Raw genomic sequence first — 25,013 nt, forward strand, 5'->3', positions numbered from 1 at the left:
ATTTTCAGAAGTTTTCACCAGGGACAACTGAAGGTCGTGTTCTCTTGGGTTCAGGCATACCCAATGACACAGTGTTTCGGTTCAAGAAACCTGTACCAAGTGACATATAGCCTTTATTTACACCACAGGTATACAATAAATTGTGTTGTTAAATCTGGCACTGGCCCTTACCCAGCGTAATTATTAGTCGATGACAAGCAGTACTGAAAATTCGATAAGATCGTGAACCACAACATAAGGTAAATATTTTGATGTGAATTCCCACGTCTCCCGATCCTCAGTTATCTCTTATCTGGGTAACGACACTAACTCGAAGATCACGTGAGGGTCACGAGCTAACTTCGACAGATATAAATATTGGTGTTTCTTCAGTAATCGTTACTATTTTGTGCGGAACCTAACCATCTTGACCGCAGTAAGTAGATGAGCTTTGTACTGATATTCGTAGACTAAAATTCAGACTCGATTAACTCAATATTAGTTGATTTTATAACCAGGCACATTGAATCAACGCATTGTACAAAATTGTACCTGTTACAAAATACCTACATGTATTGTATGATGCATTTTGGTATCGATATTGATTTCGTTTAAAATAGATCAATCCTTCAAATATTCTGTGCAATGCGTACCTTCCAGGAGATGTGACACTGTCTTCAAAATCAGCAACATCTTATTGTAGCTTTGTTTATTGATATATTAAGGAAACATCGAAAACTGTATTAACATATATTTTCATCATGAACAGATGTTTCGTCTGGCGTTAGCTGCTGTGTTGTTGGGGGTGGCCCTGAGTTTCCGGATTGATCTGGACGCGGAATGGAAGTTGTTCAAGGAGACACTCAATAAGCAGTACACAGACTCTGAGGAGACCCAGAGGTAAGCATGTACAGGTTAGGCTTAGGAAAGACGACACAGGGTAGGTTTAAGCAACCAGATACTGATTCGGTATAAGCAAGTAGATAATGGTTTAGCTTTAGCAAGCCTAGTTAGGAATACAAGGATAAAGTAGAATGCTTTTTGGCATACCGTAGAAAGCTAGATACGAGGTAGGCAGAAGCAAACAGACATAGGGTAGTCGGGAACATTGTAGCCATGGGCAAACCTAGGATAGAAGGATCTGTGGTAGTCAGAAGCATGCTGACACAGGGTAGTCGGGAACATTGTAGCCATGGGCAAACCTAGGATAGAAGGATCTGTGGTAGTCAGAAGCATGCTGACACAGGGTAGTCGGGAACATTGTAGCCATGGGCAAACCTAGAAGGATAGAAGGACACAGGGTAGTCTGTAGGGGCAAACCCATAGTCAGAAGCATGCTGACACAGGGTAGTCGGGAACATTGTAGCCATGGGCAACCTATTGTAGCCATGGGCAAAGTCCATAGGATAGAAGGATCTGTGCTGTAGTCAGGAAGCATGCTGACACAGGGTAGTCGGGAACATTGTAGCCATGGGCAAACCTAGGATAGAAGGATCTGTGGTAGTCAGAAGCATGCTGACACAGGGTAGTCGGGAACATTGTAGCCATGGGCAAACCTAGGATAGAAGGATCTGTGGTAGTCAGAAGCATGCAGAAGCATGCTGACACAGGGTAGTCGGGAACATTGTAGCCATGGGCAAACCTAGGATAGAAGGATCTGTGGTAGTCAGAAGCATGCTGACACAGGGTAGTCGGGAACATTGTAGCCATGGGCAAACCTAGGATAGAAGGATCTGTGGTAGTCAGAAGCATGCACACAGGGTAAGGAACATGCCATGGGCAAACCTAGGATAGAAGGGGTAGTCAGAAGCATGCTGACACAGGGTAGTCACAAGCATGCTGACACAGGGTAGTCAGGAACATTGTAGCCATGGGCAAACCTAGGATAGAAGGATCTGTGGTAGTCAGAAGCATGCTGACACAGGGTATCAGAAGGCCATGGGCAAACCTAGGATAGAAGGATCTGTGGTAGTCAGAAGCATGCTGACACAGGGTAGTCGGGAACATGGTAGCCATGGGCAAACCTAGGATAGAAGGATCTGTGGTAGTCAGAAGCATGCTGACACAGGGTAGTCGGGAACATGGTAGCCATGGGCAAACCTAGGATAGAAGGATCTGTGGTAGTCAGCATGCTGACACAGGGTAGCATGCTGACACAGGGTAGTCGGGAACATTGTAGCCATGGGCAAACCTAGGATAGAAGGATCTGTGGTAGTCAGAAGCATGCTGACACAGGGTAGTCGGGAACATGGTAGCCATGGGCAAACCCAGCGATAGAAGGATCTGTGGTAGTCAGAAGCATGCTGACACAGGGTAGTCGGGAACATGGTAGCCATGGGCACACGCAGCGCAGGAGGATCTGTGGTAGTCAGAAGCATGCTGACACAGGGTAGTCGGGAACATGGTAGCCATGGGCAAACCTATGATAGAAGGATCTGTGGTAGTCCAAAGCATGCTGACACAGGGTAGTCAGACCTTGGTGAGCCAGGAACAGGCTAGGCACAGTTACACACGGGATAAGTGGATCCGGGATAGGCAAAAGCGAACGAACACAACTGCAAGGAAGATTACTTGAGATAGAATTCGACTGGGTAAGCAGATCTGAGGGAAGCAGAAACAGGGTGGGCAGATATACATCACAATGTTCAAAGTATGACTCAGTACTGCCACTAAATCATTTTCCACACACGCTTATTGGTACTCTCACAAACGTACCATTCAAACACCACGAATTTTATATGTATAGGCGCTTCATTTTCGAGACGAATGTGGACTATATCCGAAAACACAATCTGGAGGCCGACAAGGGAATGCACTCTTACAGACTTGGTATCAATGAATACACAGATCTGGTGAGTAGAGTCAGTTTGAGATTGCTTTGGTAGTAAATTTGATACATTGATATGGGAAAGCTAGTTTGATGTTAATATACACTATAACAGCGATGGTAAATGTGTGCATTTGGAATACAGGTCCAGTACAGCGTGATGTATTTTAGCAGACAAGGGTTAAGTTCGTTTCTGCCATGAAGTAAGTCCATTTCTCAAAACAGGGTTATACATCTTTGTAGAAGTAAGGATGGTTTGTCGTATTCAGGGTATATTTGGAAATAGTCTCTAATAGTCCCAGAGTGGAATGCGTTTGCTTGAGGTCATGTGGTTTTCTTTCGCAGTCACACAAAGAGTTTATTACCATGATGAACGGCTACCGCATGGAACTGAAGACACCAAACTCCAGAGTCTACAGTAACGACTCTGTCAGCGAACTGCCCACCAAGGTTGACTGGAGAACCAAGGGCTACGTCACCCCCGTGAAGAACCAGGTGGGTGTTGCTGGTAGATTAAAATAAATGTAATCAAATATAGAATTATAGGTTATGCATGATTTGTCACGGAAAATGAAAATGAAGTTCCAATGAAAGTATAGTTCTGGATTGTGGCATATCGTTCCGAATTGATCTATCTAAATGTTATTGACTACAAATGTAAGTGATAAAATCGAGTCCTGTGTACGGTTCACGCTATATCACAATCGTGTGAATATAATGCCACTATGAAATATTAACGATTAAAAATTATTTTACAGGAAATCGTTTTTGAACAGAAGCTTAAGGATCATGCATGGTTCAAAGATGTGAAATATAGAGACTGCGCTTCCGCAATATTGTTCGACATAGACTCTTGTTGATTTTATTGTTGATGGACAAGTAAAATCGAAATTGAGAAGTCCCTTCCAGTAGAATACTAAATTATTCCTCATTCCAGAAACAATGTGGTTCCTGCTGGGCCTTCTCCTCAACTGGATCCCTGGAAGGACAACACTTCAAGAAGGAGGGCAAACTGGTGTCTCTGTCAGAACAGAATCTGGTCGACTGCTCCAGGAAAGAGGGTGAATATTTGAATCGAATCTTATTATTCCTGATCCGTCTTTCACTGTGTGTTGTTTTCCTTGGCTACCATGATCTTATCTCGATCTACTTCATTTCCAAATGATCATCATGGTTATCAAAGTCATCTCCTATAGTTCATCTTCCCTCTCCAGCTCAGTGTGTCCAGTCAGTTTCAGTATGAGTCGGTCAGTGTGTAAATTGTGTAGACACGGACATCAACCTATTCTCTATCTCTTCCAGGCAACATGGGATGTGGAGGTGGTTTGATGGACCAGGCCTTCAAGTACATCAAGGTTAACAAGGGTATTGACACAGAGGCCAGCTATCCATACAAAGGGAGGGTAAGAACATTCATCTACATAATAAATAATGTTAATGTGAAGATGTTAAACAGTTTATTGAACCTGGTTACTAAACTCGATTTTAAGCTTGATAACATGGAAATCTCTGATTTTGAAGGTAATGCCTACCTTTAATTATTCTTTCTAAAGTTTGACTTGTGTCTTAGTGTGTATGGTATATCCCAAAATTTGACCGAATTCTATCAACATGGGTCCGCATAACCAAGTGCAATTTCCTGAATATTTGATGTTTATCATGAACCTTATTATTACGAAAGCCGCTTCCTACTCCTTTTAGGACGAGAAGTGCCACTTCAAGCGTGCCGACGTTGGTGCCACCGATACTGGTGCTGTCGACATTAAGAAGGACTCAGAGGAATCACTTCAGCACGCCGTGGCTCAAGTGGGCCCCATTGCTGTCGCCATCGACGCCAGTCACCCATCGTTCCAGAGTTACAGGAGCGGAGTTTATGATGAGAGGGCCTGCAGTTCCAAGATGCTTGACCACGGTGTCCTTGCAGTAGGATACGGTTCAGAGGGTGGCAGTGACTACTGGTTGGTAAAGAACAGGTGCGTGGTGTAGTCCAACTATGTCCGAGTCAGTTCTCTGTGGTGCTGAACTGAGGTTTATCGTCAAGATTACTTCACTTATATTACGACTTGCGTGAACGTATGTGTGTCTGCGCGTACGAACCCCAAGCCCCCCTATGGTAGACTTGTGGTGGAAATTTCCAAGTATGCTGCACCAGTGACAAAAATGATGTCCGATGCAATTCCCTATTTTGACTGATACCATACGTTCCCGAATTATTTCAGGTGAACAAATGACTAGACTTAGCATATGTTTATGACGGGTGCCATCGTTGGGGCAGGATACGCTCACCTTTTCGCGAACTCCTGGTATCATCCCTATTTCATAGTGATTCATAAACACATGCTCTGTCCTCGTATCACGTGGTGGCAATCACTGGATTGTCTGGTAAAGACTCGATTTGTGTATAAGCAACATCGTACATCGTACATCGAACAAATAGCTTCTCATGATATGGTCACAATTGTACAACCGACTCTGCTTTTAGCAAAGACTTCTTATGAATGTGGAAAGGGTTTTGTCGCTTCTATTTATTTGCTGAAATAACTTTTTTCAGTTTTACATGAATAGCCTACTCAGATACAGTATACTTTGTATACTCCGAGTCGAACAGTTCTTGCATTATCCGAATTTCTAGCAGGGTTAAAACAAATACCATCGTTGGTATGACGAGACCAGTGACAGAACCTCTAACCACCCGCTCTCCAGGCAGATTCTCTTCCTGTTCACTACGGAGGCGATCGCTAAGCCAATGAACGTGGCTATTTCAGATATTTTGATAACTGGATTATCAGGCTTCGTGCTGCAGCCCTACGCATAGTTCTTTTTGCCTCGGGGCGGTGGGGTAGCCTAGTCGTTGAAGCGTTCGCTCGACGCACCGAAGACACGGGTTCGATTCCCAACATGGTTACAATGTGCTGCCTATTTCTGGTGTTGCGCGCCAGGATATTGCTTTAATATTGCTAAACAGACGTAAAACTACACTCACTCACTCACCTTATTCGCCAAATCTTGTGACACTGTTATATATCTTGTGTTGCAGCTGGGGCGAGACCTGGGGAATGAAGGGATACATCATGATGTCCAGGAACAAGAACAACCAGTGCGGTATCGCCACCCAGGCCAGCTACCCAACAGTCTAAACATGGCCGTTATATCGGTCTCAGATCTCATCTCAGTTCACTAATAGATCTTCCCTAGATACGCGTGTTCTTGTGCTTTTTTCCGTCTGTGATGTGTTCCAACCGATTGAACGTTCATATGTAAATAAAATATATTTTATTATAATTCAATGTTGGTCATATTTTGATTCAGTGTGTGAGTGAGTGAGTGAGTGACTTGGGTTAACGTTGCTTTTAGCAATATTCCAGCAATATCATGGCGGGGGACGCCAGAAATGGATTTTGCACACTGTACCCATGTGGGCCTTTCCCTGTTCCATGTTTTACCTTGAACATAGAAGGTGACGAGGTGTCAAATTTCACACACGCACGCACGCACGCACGCAAGCACGCACACTTACACATACTTACATTTGCAGTGTTTCGGCGGTTATTTTAGAAATTCGTTGTCAGTTCATGTGTTGACTTTATTTGCACGGCCGGCGATATTACGAATGAAATCGGTAGTTCTCCTCAAAACACAAATACGGTGACATGATTTGACTTTGACATATTTTCACACATGTTAAACTTCATATTTCAAGAAACACCATTGTGTACATATATGTATGTCTTTGTCTTTGGTGATTCTCATTCATGGTTAGTGTTGCTCAAAGAACACCACTGTCAAGATTTCTCTGACATGTGCTTGTACAAAGATGGCATATATATTGTTTATAAAGTACATGCCGTACAAGTAACAACAGATACCTGGTGTTTTCAATTGTGTGGATAGGTAACAGTAGTTAGTTTTAATGACGTTATTGTAAATATGCTTTGGCGGATACGCACTAATCACTGATACGTAGCAGCCACAGATGCTAGAGTACAACAGAATGAAATGTAGGTTTCAATTTCAACGATATCTGTCCATTTCAGACCTGCAACAAATGACTTTGATAACATCCAGTTGTTTCAGGGCACACACACGGCCGTTAAACTTCAAACGAGATTTGTTGTTTTGCTTTAACCACCGGGTCAGCCTGAACAGTTTACTTCGATGCGTAGCTAAGTCGTATATATTGTCTGAAGCTGTATTGTTTCTTAGCGTGCTTCTGTTTGAAATTACTTTTTTCGTCGAAGTGTAACTGTCGAAATGTACGCAGACCTGGCTTTCTCTCTCGCTTCCTCCCTCCCTCGCTCTATCTGACACACACACGCACGCACAGAGAGAGAGAGAGAGAGAGAGAGAGAGAGAGAGAGAGAGAGAGAGAGAGACACACACACACACACACACACGCGCAAAGACACACACATATACACCGAGTGCGGCGTAAAACAATAAACAAATATACATTCATGGCCTACAACTAAAGCAGTTTTTTCATCATGACGACAGAGAACAGATTTTCATTAGAAGTTGTCCTGATACCAGTCCAATGTATCCAAATCTATAGAATATATGTCATGCAGCCTAACACCCTTTGCTCATGCCAATAATGGTTGTCACCCCTCCACACCCCACCCCCCCCTCACACCCTAACCCCCACACCCCTCTCCAATTAAAAAAATTGAAGGGGTGACAACCATTATTGGCATGATATATTTTATGTTCCTTGACAATAGTTCTCGCTAATGTATTTGGCTATCTCAGGCTGTGGTGAATATTAACCTCATTTAGAAAACTATGGGCGATGTGTGTAATCGATATGTGTAATGTACCTCAACATCACAACTTGAAGATCTCAGATCTCGTGGCTTAGGCACGAGGTCTCGGATCACGAGATGTAAGGTATTCTGTGAATATTACTGAAATGGAAACAGACCCCAAAGAAGAAGGTAAATGGATTACGACGTTACCCCCTGGCCGAGGTTCCTTAATGACTAGTACACTAAACGCCAAAAGAAACGGTACCCTCCTTCCTTAATGACGGAGGTACCTATCTTCAGCTGGCGTTGTGATACGTGGACGTCCACTTTTTGGTTTGTCTACGGGGACCCCAGTGTGTCTGAAGCCCTAAATAAGTCTTATAACCGTGATACGATGGCATCCGAGGGCGTTGGCAACAGCATTGTATGTCGACCCCATCTGCACCATCCCAATGGCTCTTTCTCTCTCTTCAGCTGTTAATCGTGGCCTATTTCTCGTACTTGTGTATCATATCATGCATTCTAGGCTCTCTTTACACCCTATAGAATCATTCTACATGTGAAATGGATGCAAATACTGCTTGCATATTGCTGCGTTTTGGCGATTGATATTGCTATGTGTGAACAGAAAATGGAAAAATGTTACTTTGCAAACAAAAATGTTAACAAAGATGATTTTAGATGTTCCTAAACATTTTTCCACAATATCAAAGACACGATTTATTTGTTTTCACTAATGCAAATCAGCAGAAACTGTTTTAAGAGACTGAAATCATAGGAATGATTATTTTACAATTTTACGCACTCTACAGCAGTTGTTTCTTGTTTTAATAGTTGAAAAATGGTGACTTTAAATGGTTTATCTTTGTCTCAAAACAGATTTATATTTCAACCTTTCATTTGGACATCTAAATCACTGTTATTGGTTTATTTCGGCATGGCGGAAAATAGGACAATTTAACTCTTCTGAAAAAGATGCATTTCACCTAAATATGAATGCATTTGAGAAATTGTTTTCGTGATTTGCAAAAAGCTGTGTTGTTAAGCTTTCTTGTAAACTAATACCTTCTAACATATCTTTGAGTAATTCATAAATGTAGGAGGGTAACGTTTCTTTTGGCGTTTAACTCAGATGTGTACGACCGTATATAGATCGATCTTTTCTTTGGCGAATTTATTCACCTTACGAACCATCGTCATATGTTGACTCTAGTTCTATCTATGGGTTGACTGTAGAACCTGACAAGAGTGAGGCACTTTGACGTTTTCTGAAAAGATGTGTTTGTGATAGCGAGGATAAGCATTTAATTTATTTAATTATTTTACTTATAATTACATCGCTGGTATATACTAGCTGAGCTTTTCCTATATAATAGCCGAGCTTTCCACATATAATAGCCGACCTTTCCCCATATCATAGCCGAGCTTTCCACATATAATGTACGACCTTTTCCCGATATAATAGCCGAGCTGCCCACATATAACAGCCGACGTTTCCCCATATCATAGCCGAGCTTTCCACATATAATATCCTACCTTTCCCCATATAATAGCCGAGCTTTCCACATATAATGTACGACCTTTTCCCCTTATCATAGCCGAGCTTTCCATATATAATGTACCACCCTTTCCCCATATAATAGCCGAGCTTTCCACATATAATATCCTATCTTTCCTCATATAATAGTCGAGCTTTCCACATATAATGTACGACCGTTTCCTCATATAATAGCCGAGCTGTCCACATATAATAGCCGACGTTTCCCCATATAATAGCCGACCTTTCCACATATAATAGCCGACGTTTCCCCATATCATAGCCGAGCTTTCCACATATAATATCCTACCTTTCCCCATATAATAGCCGAGCTTTCCACATATAATGTACGACCTTTTCCCCTTATCATAGCCGAGCTTTCCATACATAATGTACCATCCTTTCCCCATATAATAGCCGAGCTTTCCACATATAATATCCTATCTTTCCTCATATAATAGTCGAGCTTTCCACATATAATGTACGACCGTTTCCTCATATAATAGCCGAGCTTTCCCTTCACCTGAGTCGTTTAATTTAATTCCAGACGAGACATCTACAACTACAATCTTCTGGTGATCAAGACACACAATGACAAGTACGACCAGGGCAAAACTACCTTCAGACTGGGGGTCAATCAGTTTGCTGACTGGGTAAATAGCCTCCATCACTGCTTCTGTATTCGTATAGGAATACCAAATGTAATTGTTTAAACGTCCAGGATGCATAACGTTGTTGAAAATATATCTGACCTAAAGCGTTCCAAGCTTTTAGTTTTGCTATGAAAATTAGAGGAGACTGTGATACGGTCAAACACCATTGTGTCGAAACTAAAAGAACCTGCATGAATATATGGAGTTATCCGAAGTTCGACACAATCGGAAAATGATGACGTAATCAAGATCATATTCTGAGACGAAACCTTTTCTTCGAGACAAGTGTAACTTCGACATTTCGAATTACTACACAACGGTGTTCGACTATTTTATATTTGATATTTCTCAATATTTTGTAAATCGTGCAGTTCTCACAGACCGGGATAGCCGGGTGGTTAAAGCGTACGCTCGTCACGCTGAAGTCCCAGGTTCGATTCCCCACATGGGTATAATATGTGAAGCCCATTTCCAGTGTCCTACGAAGTGATATTGCTGGAATACTGCTAAAAGCGGCGTCAAACCATACTCACTCACTCATTGATTTCCCACAGACCACTGGTGAGTACGCCTACTACATGAACGGATTTCGTATGAGCAACTTCACCCGCCACTCCTCCGTTGTACACAGAGCCAAGGCCACCGAATTGCCAGAGACAGTTGACTGGAGGCCAAAGGGGTACGTCACACCCATCAAGAACCAGGTGAGGAAAGTCAATAGTTTACTTAAAAAATATCAATATGTAGCACCAGGGATCAATAGAATAACTGATTTTGTCTTTGCATTTTGTCACCACAATGTGCGGTAGCAACTTTAACAATGTTTACATGTGACATATAAAGGCGACGAAACCCTATCCTCATCCGACCCGTGAAGATCCGGGTTAGAATTGATCTTCAGCAACCCATGCTTGTCGTAAGAGGCGACTAACGGTTGGTTGACACATGTCATCGTATACCAATTGCGTAGATCGATGCTCATGCTGTTGATCATTGGATTGTCTGGTCCATACTCGATTATTTACAGACCGCCGCCATGTAGCTGGAATATTGTTGAGTGCGGCGTAAAACTAAACTCTCTCACTCATTGACTTTCCTCATCCTAACTCTCTGCCTCGGATGCACGATTTAAACTATAACATGAGCTTGGGTGTAATAATTAATATCATATAGCAATGATACCAGATTTGGGTTAAAAGGTGACCGTATTCTAACCCAACGTTGTCACCGTTATGAACACACGCAAAGGCTAATCAACACACGTGTCGCGCCTTAAGACCCAGGTGGGCAAACGATGTCAATAGATCGTCAACCAAAAGCATCAGAGACACGTTTCCATGCAGAAAATCTTTACTCCCGTCTTTACACATTGGAAAGCTGTGGAAAAGTGGAAAGTGTGGCTTTGACTTAAGTAACGTGGACATTGTCCGTCTTCTAAACCCAGAACTGATATATTAACTCCACATCCCTTCCAGAAACAATGTGGTTCCTGCTGGTCATTCTCCGCCACTGGATCCTTGGAGGGACAACACTTCAAGTCTACAGGCAAGCTGGTGTCTCTGTCGGAACAAAATCTGATGGACTGCTCCAGGCCCGAGGGTGAGTGACTTTTGCGAAGCATTGTATCTAACTTCCGTTAGAACGAACCTGTTCGTAGAATAGTTCCTCTTAAAACAAATTCATAGCGATAAATGTTCTTTCTACCCCCTCAAGTGTCGAGGTTTCTCTTGGATTTAGTGTGCAGGTTTTTCAAGAATAGTACCTCAGATGATGAAAAGTGACATCCTCGCATGGGGTCAGGCAGTAAATACTAGTCTAATATTTTCAGGCAAATTGAATGGCCGGGACTTAGGGTAGGGCTGAATAAGCGTACGTTTTTTGAGAACAGCTAGTGATCTTCAGTGGTCCATTCAAATAATGATCTTCACAGATATTTTGCCCTTTACACAAAATGGAATCTAATTCTGAGGATAGTCAAGACTGGATATTCTTCTGCCCAAGACATATAATTAAATGTGTTCTGTAAAAACCTTTATTGTTTTTCAGGTAACATGGGATGTCAGGGTGGTTTGATGGACCAGGCCTTCGAATACATTAAGCTCAACAACGGCGTTGACACCGAGAAGAGCTACCCTTACAAGGCAATGGTGAGAGTGGTTACAATAAAGATGGTAGCTTATGAGATGTGAAGATCCGGGCTGCAATTTGATCTTCAGCAACCCATGGTTATCGTAAGAGGCGACTAACGGATCGGATGGTCAGGTTCGATGACTCGATTGACACATGACATCGTATCCTAATTGCGTAGAACGATGCTCATGGTGTTAATCACTGGGTTGTGTGGTCCAGTCTCGATCATTTACACACCATATATCTGGAATACTGCTGAGCGCGGCGTTATGCAACGATTTTCTTTTTAAAAAGTGGTTCCTCTTGTATGCTGACAAGAAGATACTCGTAATAAATTTCTGTTATTCAATTCAATCAGTTTATTTCGCAAAGAGGCCTTAGGCCCACGTTAAAAAACCATGATAATAATATTTCAATATTAAGTTTGTACTACATATATGAGGAACGTAATGCAAGCGCATCTTTTACATAATTTGCACAATTGGTAGCAAGCAAAAAATTATTAAAAAGAAGTGTATTAATGAAACAATGGCTATTGATGTACACTGGCATGCCTATAAAATATTTTTGACGAAGATCATGATATATTGGGCACTCAAACATAAAGTGAAATTCATCTTCAATATTAATACTGTTACAAAATCTACAGTCTTTTCTGCCTGGGTAATCCATCCTGTCTACCAGTATTTTTTTAATAAAGGAAGTACACCTATTCTTTGTAAAGTAATTCTACGTCTTGCATCTTTGGATTTAATAAAAGTAGATTTTCATTCAATACCGAAAATCTGTTTAACTGATGAATAAATCTAATTTTCTCTTGTAATACAACGGACTCCTATATGTATCTTGCAGAACGGCAAGTGCCACTTCATGCGGGAAGATGTGGGCGCCACCGACACTGGTTACGTTGACGTCGATAGAGATGACGAGATGGCTCTGAAGGATGCTGCTGCAACCATCGGCCCAATCTCCGTCGCTATCGACGCCAGCAAGCAGTCCTTCCAGCTGTATGAGAGTGGAGTATACAGGTAGGAACAAAGGACACACTGCTGGAAAGAAAACAATATAATTCAAAATAGAAATATATACAATATATCCAACCAACCAACCAAACAACTTCGTTACTGAACATCATCATATGTTGAGGGGCGGTGGGGTAGCCATATGGTTCAAGCGTTCATCACGCCGAAGATCCGGATTCGATTACCCACATGGAGTGAGTGAGTGAGTGAGTTTAGTTTTACGCCGCTTTTAGCAATATTCCAGCAATATCACGGTGGGGGGGACACCAGAATGGGCTTCACACATTGTACACATGTGGGGAATGGAACCCGGGTCTTCGGCGTGACGAGCGAACGCTTTAACCACTAGGCTACCCCCCACCCCCCAACATGGATGGGAAGGTAGGGTAGCCCGGTGGTTAAAGCGTTCGCTCGTCACGCAGAAGACCCGGGCTCGATTCCCCATATGGGTACAATGTGTGAAGCCCATTTCTGGTGATATAAGCGCTGGTTATCGATCTTAATCATAGAGATCGATAATTGTTAACTAAATATCGATCAATTATCGATACATATCGGAGACGTACTTATGATAAAAAAATGTCTGAAACAATGAATATATGTTTACATTACTGGTCACTGGTGATTGGTGACATGTTTCTGTATGGATTATTAACAAAACAGCGTACTGAACATAATTTAGAAGCAGACCATGAATAAAGTCTGAAATTTGCATATTGTTTGAGAAATTTGTACAAAATTTCTGTCCCAATTGTTAATGTACGATATGATCGATAATATAATTTTATAGTCATTAATAATCTTTCCTATCGGCAATATTTCCGATTATCGATAATTATAGCCAACTCAAGGTATTATTGCTGGAATATTGCTAAAAGAGGCGTAAAACTAAACTCACTCACTATTTATTTCTTGTAGAACATATACATGACGTACATAGTTGTGTCTGTCAAATAGACCACACGAGAAAAGAAACAAATACGTTTAAAATATCTTCCTGTTTCAAATTAAGCTATCAATTTCTTGTAGACAACGAAGAACCTAAATTTAACAGTTTTTTTTCATGGAATTACCATGATGACCATGTTTGTGTTATTTGAACCTTTTGTATTTTTGTTCCTAGCGATCCCGAGTGCAGCAGCACCCAACTTGATCACGGAGTTCTGGTGGTAGGATACGGCACCGAGATGGGCAAGGACTACTGGCTCGTCAAGAACAGGTATGTCGTCATTTCAGTGACAATACTTCTCTATATACTTTTCTATTACAACACTTTGGACACTAAAAGTGACAATATTTTCACTTATTGTCTTCAGATAGAATAAAATATATTCCTGCAGTTTTTATCTTAAAAAATACAATAATACAAATTTCTTTGGGTACAGTGTCAGGCTATTGTGAATTACACTGTCCATATTGGAATTCCTTCAAAATTACACTTATCTGTGTTTATAATATGCGTTACACGTAACATTGCTAATATAATATCCTGATACATCATCGTTCCGCCATATAGCTGGAAAATATGTCTGAATGGGGACTTAAACAACAAACAAACACACATCATCATCATCATCATCATTTAGCATCATCAACAAACAAACACACATCATCATCATCATCATCACCATCATCATCGTTCGCCATTTAGCTGGAAAATATGTCTGAATGGGGACTTAAACAACAAACAAACACACATCACATCATCATCATCATCATCATCATCGTTCGCCATTCAGCTGGAAAATATGTCTGAATGGGGAGTTAAACAACAAACAAACACACATCATCATCATCATCATCATCATCATCATCGTTCCGCCATTTAGCTGGAAAATATGTCTGAATGGGGACTTAAACAACAAACAAACACACATCATCATCATCATCATCACCATCATCATCGTTCCGCCATTTAGCTGGAAAATATGTCTGAATGGGGACTTAAACAACAAACAAACACACATCATCATCATCATCATCATCATCGTTCCGCCATTTAGCTGGAAAATATGTCTGAATGGGGAGTTAAACAACAAACAAACACACATCATCATCATTATTTTATATTTTGTTTTCAGCTGGGGCGAAGCGTGGGGCGACGAGGGGTACATTAAGATGGCAAGGAACATGAACAACATGTGCGGCATTGCCACCTCCGCCAGCTACCCAACCGTGTAAACTGCAGCCAATACCACATTAAAGGACCACACTGAGGCAGATTGTCAAGATCTCCACATGCATCTGTAGAAAGATACGGCAATGTTTGATAATTTTTCCAATAAAATGTTCATAATCAAGGAATAGTTTTATGTTTTGATATATGAGGACGCACACATAGACACAAGTTGCCGTCGTCATATAGCTGGAATATAGCAGTACTACACTACACAACAATTAAACAAACTGGAAGCTCGGCATGTTCACGTAAGGTTGTAACTACATGATGTGTTATGTTGTGTCTTTACCATAGTCAAGTATGCAGTCACCAGTGTGAATTGATAAACGCAAGGTATTGGGCAAGATATATTGTGTATGTTACTTTTATAGTCAAGCATGCAGTCATTAGTGTGATACAGACAACCCAACGTATGTGGCAAGATGTAAAGATGCATTGTGTATGTTACTTTTATAGTCAAGCATGCAGTCATTAGTGTGATACAGACAACCCAACGTATGTGGCAAGATGTAAAGATGCATTGTGTATGTTACTTTTAGATTAGTGTGATACAGACAACCCAACGTATGTGGCAAGATGTAAAGATGCATTGTGCATGTTACTTAGTCAAGCATGCAGTCATTAGTGTGATACAGACAACACAACGTATGTGGCAAGATGTAAAGATGCATTGTGTATGGTACTTAGTCAAGCATGCAGTCATTAGTGTGATACAGACAACACAACGTATGTGGCAAGATGTCAATATGCATTGTGTTTGTTACTTAGTCAAGCATGCAGTCATTAGTGTGATACAGACAAGAAAACGTATGAAGCAAGATGTAAATATGCATTGTGTATGGTACTTAGTCAAGCATGCAGTCATTAGTGTGATACAGACAAGACAACGTATGAGGCGAGACGTTCATATGATTACACAATGCCATTTGGAAAGTGGTCAAATGTAACATATGTTATATTCCGGATTACACCTTCTTAGATTACACCTATTCTGATACTTTTGTTGGGTTGAGTCCTATCCGGAAGTCGCGGTGGCTGAGCGAGTTAGGCGGCTGAGTTTATGTGCTGGCGATTATGTGCCTGTTTCTGAGGGTGTGGGTTCGAATCCCGGATGGGACCCAACCCAACAAAAGTACAAAAATCTGAACTTTACTAAGAAAGTGTAATCTCAAATATAACATATAACATGAGACGTTCATACATATTGTGTGCAGTTCTTAGGGACCGTTAATAACTTATGGCTGGAGTGTGCGTGTGCGTGTGCGTGTGCGTGTGCGTGTGCGTGTGTGTGTTGATTATAAGGGAGGGGGTCTCCAATGTTGTTCTGGGGAGGCAGGGGTTCATCAGTTTTGTACAAACATATACTACTACTAGGGGGTCAATCCAGAGATTGTTGTTACATTATGAATGCCCCTAGAAGAACGTACAATGTAATGGAGTAATTTGTCACTGGCCCTGTCTATGCCAGCAACCCCATTTTTAATCACGTGCACGTTGATATCTTGTGAACTGCACGTTTCATCATTATCTGGGGTAACGAGATCAACTCAGGTGCAGAACACGTGGGGGTCACGAGATAACTTTGACAGATATAAATACTGGTGTTACTTGAGCAGTCGCCACTGTTTGTTCACAGGAAACAAGCTCATTTAACCAAGGTAGGTGCCTCCATATCGGGCAGTAAATGTACCAAGGTACTAACTTCCTATGCATTTAGCTTACCTGGAACATGGGTGAATAGTGAATTGAGTTGAGTTGTGTTATGTTGAGTTGAGTGATCGGTTGAGTTGAGTGAGTGAGCACAAGATAGGTGTCATTATATAATAACATGTTCAGATATTACTATCATCTGATTCTGTTTGTTAGGTCATACTATTGAATTGGGTCACCAGTCTTGAAATTAACTCGGTTACTCAGCACCGAAAATGTCATATGTATCGTTTTTCTTGAAAGGTGAAATATTATAATTCTGCACATTTATCTGAATGGGGGCGCTGTGGGCGAGCTGGCTAAGGCGCCAGGCTAGTGATCCAGCGAGGTTGAGGTACCGGGATCGAGCCAACCTGTGACCGGGTGTAAAAACCTTGGAGTCAACTCTGTGTGCAGACTCTTTCCGTGTTGTCACAACCCCTAGTGTACAGTACACAACTGTGCACTTATAACAACCCACGAATCCGTTGGTATATGACCAGATGGTGGTCACATGAATACGTGCTAGTTGCGGGTACAGCAACGTGCAGTGAACTTGCACAAAGTACTGTGACTATGTGTCCCAGTCCACGCAGCTGTGAATGGGTACCTCGTTAGGGTGAGAAAGCTACAATAACTCGGTGCGCCTTGTGGCAGCAAGAGTTATATACTCCCCAGGGAGTTGAGATTGATAATACGATGTGCCGTTGAGATTGACATCCAATGATCGAGGGAAAAAATACTAGCGCCTTGAGCATGCACCAGTTGGGTGGATATGTGCGCTATATAAATATACTATAATGATAATAATAAATAATAATAATTACCTTTTTGCTTTTCCCAGATCACAATAACATGGTAATGTATCGATGAACTGTATTGCTGAAAGTCTATAAAGGCATTGAAATGAAAATGGTTTTAAGCAGCGGTTCCTCGGCATGACGAGGAAACACTTTAACTTCAAGGCTATTCAACTGCACTGATAATTACTTGGCGTGAAACTATTTTTGCAACATGCTCCCATTATTTGCCATGACTGTACCCTATGTAGCCTCAAGAACTTTCTGAAGTTAATCGTCAACATTATAGATTGTTTTTCATTTCCGAAAACGGTAACCTGACATATGGATTTGGATTTGGATTTGGATATTAGAAGTGATACTTTATCCTGTTTAAACATTCTTGTGAACATATATTTTTCATCATGTACAGATGTTCCGCCTGGCGTTAGCCGTAGTGTTGTTGGGGATGGCCCTGAGTTTCCGGGCTGAACTGGACACGGAATGGAAGCTGTTCAAAGAGACACACAATAAGCAGTACACCGAGAAGGAGGAGATCCACAGGTAAGTAGGGACTTGGTACAAAGACTGCGTAGAAGCGAACAGACACAAGATAGGTAGATACAGACTAGCAGGAAGAATCAGACACAGCGTGGCAGATTCAGGCATGTAGATACGGCGCAGGTAGATAGCAAGGAAAGGGAAGTTAGAAAATTATTATCCTGAAAATGAATATTCACATAATAGGGTAGGTTTACACAGGAGAGATAGGCAATCATCGGGTAGGTAGAAACTAGCAGGCATGGATTTGGTCGGCAGAGGGAAGGTAGACACTGGGACTCGCAGAGGCAAACAGACAAAGAGAAAGCAAACACGAGCTAGGCAGACACGAACTTGGCAGACACAGAGTAATGAAACACGAACTTGGCAGACACAGATTAATCAGACACGAACTTAGCAGAAACAGATTAATCAAACACGAAGTTGACAGACACTGAGTAATCAGACACGAACTTAGCAGAAACAGATTAATCAAACACGAAGTTGGCAGACACTGAGTAATCAGACACGAACTTAGCAGAAACAGATTAATCAAACACGAACTTGGCAGACACATAGTAATCAAACACGGGCTTGACAGACACTGAGTAATCAGACACGAACTTGGCAGACACAGATTAATCAGACACGAACTTGGCAGAAACAGATTAATCAAACACGAACTTGGCAGACACTGAGTAATCAAACACGGGCTTGGCAGACACTGAGTAATCAAACACGAACTTGGCAGACACAGATTAAGCAGAAACGAACTTGGCAGACACAGAGTTATCAAACACGAACTTGGCAGACACAGAGTAATCAAACACTAACTTGGCAGACACAGAGTTATCAAAACGAACTTGGCAGACACATCAAACACGAACTTGGCAGACACAGAGTAATCAAACACTAACTTGGCAGACACAGAGTTATCAAAACGAACTTGGCAGACACAGGCTATACAGACACAGTAATCAGACACTAGCTTGGCTGACTCAGAGTAACCACACACAAGCTAGGTAGACACAGAGTAATCAAACAGGATCTAGTCAGAACAGTTTTAGAAGACACTCAGGACCAGCATCAATGGGAAAGTAGGTAGAGAAAGGACAACGTGGTCTTTTCACTGAACGCTTTGGTATTAAAATGACATCATTTTCAATGATATGAACCCATTAAATTGGTGATTTGCATGATGAAACAGGTACTTCATGTCTAGTGACAAAATCGTTCACATTTGTTGGCACACAAGCAGCCTGACAGTGTATATGGACCTAGAGTAGACGGACAGAACATACGCTAATCCAGTTTAAGTTTGTTTCTGTGTTGCTAAAAGAGGCACTCAGCAAGATGCTCGCTCTATGACAGCGGTCTGTAAATAATCGAGTCAGGACCAGACAATTCAGTAATTCACACACTGAGCATCGATCTATGAAAGTGGGACACGATGACATGCATTCACCAAGTCAGCGAGCATGACCTCCCGATCCCGTTAAACACCTCTTACGACAAGCAGACGGAGGACTGAGGTAAACAAAGACTTTGCTCAATGCATGATTACACTTCATCAGTGACACTTTTGGCCTGTATGCTATTTATATTGTCTAAAAACCTCACTTTAAAAAATCATTTCCTTCATGTTCAAAGACGGATCATATTCGAGAAGAATGTCAACTACATCCAAAAACACAATCTGGAGGCCGACAGGGGAGAGCACTCTTACAGACTTGGCGTCAATGAATACAGTGACATGGTACGTTCAGTAATACTTTTCAGATATGGTAGTCGTCATTATTTCCTCAGTTACCGTCTGATTGTGATGACTTGGTGTAATCCACGAATGAGCTGAAATGTCCTTATAAAACTGATGATGTGACATGTGACACTCGAAACAAGGTCAGTGTACCATTGAACGGGGTCGTTGACATTGTACTTCTGACAATAAATGCTCTTTTCAAAATAGGACAAATCTGGTACCCAGCATCCCATGGTTTCGTAAGAGACTACAACATGTGTCGGGTGTTCCATCTCCGTGATCCTTGGATCACTGGAATGCCTGGATTATTGGCAGTCAAAGCAACTTTGATTGAAGTCTGCGAAAATGTTTTTGCTTTTGCTCATCATCATGCTCAAAATGTCTTAAGTTTCAGTCCACTAGTTATTTATTAACCTAATTACTAGGATACATTATGTAGGTGTCATACAGGGCATATTACAAAGTGTAGACAAAGGATGTGTTTGTTTGTTGCTTAACGCCGTGCTCAGTCGTATCCTAACTATGTGGCGGCAACCTGTACATAAGGTGATGGACCCTGGGTTAGTCTCCCTTTAAGTGTAATGTGTGCGGTTTTCCTTCGCAGTCACACAAAGAGTTTATTACCATGATGAACGGCTACCGCATGGAACTGAAGACACCAAACTCCAGAGTCTACAGTAACGACTCTGTCAGCGAACTCCCCACCCACGTCGACTGGAGAACCAAGGGCTACGTCACACCCGTGAAAAACCAGGTGGGTGTTGTCAATAAAACTAACCAGAGATAAACGTAAAACTGAATACTCTCTGTTCTGGGGCAATGGCAAGAAGACAAATAAAGCATCTGTGTAATACGATTCTGGGGTATTGCATGTTTCAAAGTACACGTTACTGCTTATAACACTGTAAGATGTAACCAGAACGTCATATAGTACAACATGACACTCAGATGTACCCTCCTCTTCAGAAAGCATGTGGTTCCTGCTGGGCCTTCTCCGCAACTGGATCCCTGGAAGGACAACACTTCAAGAAGGCAGGCAAACTGGTGTCTCTGTCAGAACAGAATCTGGTTGACTGTTCCAGGAAAGAAGGTAACGAATTGAATCAGAACTAGTCTCTTGAATCAGTACCTTTATCGCTATTGTGTCACAACCTTAAAGAAGTGGTCCTTCCAGTCTTCTCTCGATCTAAGTCTTCAAAGTCTACCATGGAATCTCCTGTAGTTCACCTTTCCCCCAGAAGTGAGTCCAGTCAGCTTCGGAGTCTGTAAGTGTGAAATTTGTGAAGACCTATTCTCTATCTCTTCCAGGCAACATGGGATGTGGAGGTGGTTTGATGGACCAGGCCTTCAAGTACATCAAGGTTAACAAGGGTATTGACACTGAGGTCAGCTATCCATACCTTGCAAAGGTACGAACAATTGTCCATAGAATATACATAATGTCAAAGTGTACAAGTGAATACTCGTTTCTGAGAAAAAAACTTAAAGCATACATATTTTACAAACGGATTGTATGTCTTACGTAGGATATGGCAAATATGAAATCTAAATGACCTTTTTCTGGTACTCCTTTCAGGATGGGAAGTGCATCTTCAAGCGTGCTGATGTTGGTGCCACGGATACTGGTGCTGTCGACACTAAGAAAGACTCAGAGGAATCCCTTCAGCACGCCGTGGCTCAAGTGGGCCCCATTTCTGTGGCCATCGACGCGTCTCATCCATCGTTCCAGAGTTACAAGAGCGGAGTTTATGACGAGAGGAAATGCAGCTCGAAGATGCTTGACCACGGTGTTCTTGCAGTAGGATACGGTTCTCAGGATAGCAAGGACTACTGGCTGGTGAAGAACAGGTGGCGACATAATTATACTCATCATAATAATCATCATAAGCAGTAGTGGTAGAAGGGCAATTATCCTGATGATGTAAAAAGTGATATGCACTTCAGTTGCCCACAGTTTGATGGAAGTGTATACAGAGAACCCAATACAACTAAATAACCAAGTAACTAGGTATGTAAAATGCTCAAATCCAACGAAGGTTGTCATCATTGACAAGTAACATTTGAGTGCTAAATCTCTGAAACGGTTCTTCAGTTCTGTTACAAAATTAAACTAAATAAAACTGACAGAAGATCTAAACACAGACAACAAACATAAAGGGCCACAAAGGTCACACAACATATATGGCATTTGAAAGTGATTCACATGAATGGGGACACAATTTATTGATATCTGCTCCTATTAATACAAAAATTCCCTCTGCTCCTATTAATACATAAATTCCCTCTGCTCCTATTATTACATAAATTCCCTCTGCTCCTATTAATACATAAATTCCCTCTGCTCCTATTAATACATAAATTCCCTCTGCTCCTATTAATACATAAATTCCCTCCAAACCCTATCCCATCTTTTATAAAAAGCAGTGAATAGTTTTGGCCTGTACAAATACGACTAGCTACAAACGCTGTTGATCAATGAAATGTTATTTCCACTAGTCCTCGAGATTATTCTGAAAGACGAATTTATAAAATTGGTGAATGGTAGTGAAAGTGGATGTATTTATGTTGCAGCTGGGGCGAGACCTGGGGAATGGAGGGATACATCATGATGTCCAGGAACAAGAAAAACCAGTGCGGTATCGCCACCCAGGCCAGCTACCCAACAGTCTAAGCATGGCTGTCATACCGGTCTCGGATCTCATCTCAGGACACTCCGTGATCTTGTAGATTCGCGTGTTCTTGAGTCTGTTTTTAGTCTGTAATATGTTGTAATGTTTGTATGTAAATAAAATATATTTCGTAATAATTCAATATTGGTTATCATTGTCACGGTTATTGATTCAACATATAGCAAATCTCATCCATCTTGAAATACATGTTCCAGTGACTAGTTATCAAATCACCAATGCCTCTTGTATTGTCAGTATATTGCTTTATTCTTTCAAAAGTACGTTAATGTTTAATACTTCATTCTCATTCATTCAGTATATGTTCTTATTTATCAATAGGTATGTTATGTTGGTTTGCATGGTTATTTCATGCACATCATGATTTATTCACAAGATGAGCATGATTAGGTTGAAGGTAAATCTCTGTCATTGATGACTAACAAGAATATCGTAGATAAGTACAGTTTTGTTCTTTCCTGAGGTTTTTTTTTTCGTCGATTCTACTGACGACCTACCAACTGCTTATTTAATTGCCACACATAAAGCCAGCATGTTAATTGAGGAAGAAATCTGCCTAAACCATTCATCGATGCTATCAACGTCTGGCTTGACTTTTAGACCTGAAGACATGTCCATTCTTCATTTGTACTGGATTCCAAAGCTACATAAAATCCGTACAAAAGAGATATATTGAATGGTCCAGCGAATGTACCACCAAATCCCTGTCTCAAAGATTAACAATAATCCCTAATACCATCAAGGAAGGACTATCTCTATATTCATTGGAGATATTTGAGGCAAGCGGAACCAGTACCATGTAGATTCTCAAAAACACAAATGATTTGCACAAATATCATAATTCTTTACAATCTCAGAAACGGACGAGTCCCATTCTGTTTGATTTTTCAACGTTGTCCACCACTGTCCCAGATGATAGAAAACCGCTTCCGTTGATTCACGAGGCATTTGTAAATAAACGTGTCGAACAAAGATATACCTACATATCTATCTCGGAAGGTTCTGGACAATTTGTCAAAAATATACTTAGCAGTAAAAAACACGTCAGTACGAATTCAAAATGAGATAGACACTGTAATCAAATCATTACAGAAATGGACATAATAAGCGGATCAAAAACATTATTGGGGTACAATATCTTGACACACAATTTCAAGACTTTACGTTAACGTTTGCAGTCCATTCAGGCTCTTGACTTCAGTATCTAGTGGACCACCACGAGCGGCAATAACTGCAGCACAGCGTCTATGCATGGAGTTCACCAATTGATTGATGAAGGCCATTGGCACTTGGAACCACACTCTGAGAAAGGCCTGGCGCAATAAATCGGCTGTGTTCGGCCTTGGTATGACATTATTCAGTCTCCACTGAATTTCACCCCAAAGATGTTCAATTGGGTTTAAAGCAGGACTATGGGCTGACCACTGCATAATGTTGCACGTTTCTTTTGATGCTTAGTATATAAGCAAATGTCATCTGAAGTTTACTGAGAAAATTAAATGCGATATTTGGCACTTTGTCATTGATAATTCCTTGGGGTGGGGGGGTGGTTAAAACTTTTGGCAAACTGAAAACAAGGTAATTTGGCCACGAAGTTTAACTTACGCTTAAGGTATATCGATGATTTACTATCGTTCAATAACCATCAAACAGCAATTGACTTGAACTGATTTACCCACCTGAACTTGAAATTTAAAAGACAAGTGAGACGGCACTGCTGTTTCATATTTAGATCTATGCATAAAGATTCAGAGTGGCAAAAGTCACCACTCCTGTTCAGAAATTGTTCGATCAAGGTTATAACATTCAGGACATCAGTAAAACGTTTACAAAGTTTAATGGTAGACATTTGGAGGACATTTCAAAATTTGATACATCAGTGACAAAAATTATGTCCAATGCAATTCCCTTCTTTGACTTTTTCAGGATAATAACTGACTAGCCTATACATATGTTTACGACGGGTGACACGGTTCGGACAGAATACACCCACCTGATATTTAAGTTCGAGATGCTTTAATAGTGCTTTCTATGACGGCGTTTTTAAGCGCTTTTTAATACTTTGACGTATTATTACGTCACTTCCTTTTCTGAAATCACCCATAACACGTCATATCCAGTTATCATTTCTTGTTTTTATCATTTTACGACTATTATGATGAAGTCACCTCCTTTTAACTTGATCTCTTATTCCAGTTGGTGCCAGAACTATCCACTCACTCAGTAAACTAGGATTCTGAAAACCAACTTACCTTGTGTTTGATGTACCTTCCGAATCTTCACAGACAAATACATATATACACGCGTGTATCTCAGAGTTCTCATATCAACCTGTCCGGAGAAAATACATTTCCATTCAGGTAGGCAGGTATCGTGTATTGTGTGTGGAAGAGGGGGGCCAATGCCGATTACTGAGATTAGGCAGTTAGTTTGTTTACCGGAGGAAGGCTGACTGGGCTGCAAAGTTAAATGATTGTTTGATCCTTG

The 25,013-nt window shown here is 41.2% G+C and overlaps 3 protein-coding genes across 3 annotated transcripts; all 3 read left to right on the top strand.

The window, feature by feature from the left end:
• Nucleotides 1–300: 300 nt before the first annotated feature.
• Nucleotides 301–22,645, top strand: LOC124278413 (procathepsin L-like). The gene is made up of 9 exons (XM_046714125.1): nt 301–415; nt 749–879; nt 2,726–2,831; nt 3,152–3,301; nt 3,744–3,867; nt 4,109–4,209; nt 4,508–4,779; nt 5,844–5,974; nt 22,542–22,645. Exons 2-8 carry the CDS (start codon nt 749–751, stop codon nt 5,941–5,943), a joined length of 984 nt encoding a protein of 327 aa, XP_046570081.1. The 5' UTR covers nt 301–415; the 3' UTR covers nt 5,944–5,974; nt 22,542–22,645.
• LOC124278414 (procathepsin L-like) lies at nt 9,615–15,194 on the top strand. Its single transcript, XM_046714126.1, has 7 exons — nt 9,615–9,741; nt 10,296–10,445; nt 11,217–11,340; nt 11,788–11,888; nt 12,724–12,899; nt 14,017–14,112; nt 14,975–15,194. Exons 2-7 carry the CDS (start codon nt 10,320–10,322, stop codon nt 15,072–15,074), a joined length of 723 nt encoding a protein of 240 aa, XP_046570082.1. The 5' UTR covers nt 9,615–9,741; nt 10,296–10,319; the 3' UTR covers nt 15,075–15,194.
• On the top strand, nt 16,619–22,645 carry LOC124278411 (procathepsin L-like). The gene is made up of 8 exons (XM_046714124.1): nt 16,619–16,730; nt 17,974–18,104; nt 19,731–19,836; nt 20,444–20,593; nt 20,806–20,929; nt 21,148–21,248; nt 21,416–21,687; nt 22,411–22,645. The coding sequence occupies exons 2-8, from the start codon at nt 17,974–17,976 to the stop codon at nt 22,508–22,510; spliced, it is 984 nt and encodes a 327-aa protein (XP_046570080.1). The 5' UTR covers nt 16,619–16,730; the 3' UTR covers nt 22,511–22,645.
• Nucleotides 22,646–25,013: the final 2,368 nt, after the last annotated feature.

The sequence above is a fragment of the Haliotis rubra genome, unplaced genomic scaffold (assembly GCF_003918875.1).
Source record: "Haliotis rubra isolate DU_JTF1 unplaced genomic scaffold, ASM391887v1 Scf236, whole genome shotgun sequence".
Taxonomy (NCBI): Eukaryota; Metazoa; Mollusca; class Gastropoda; order Lepetellida; family Haliotidae; genus Haliotis; species Haliotis rubra.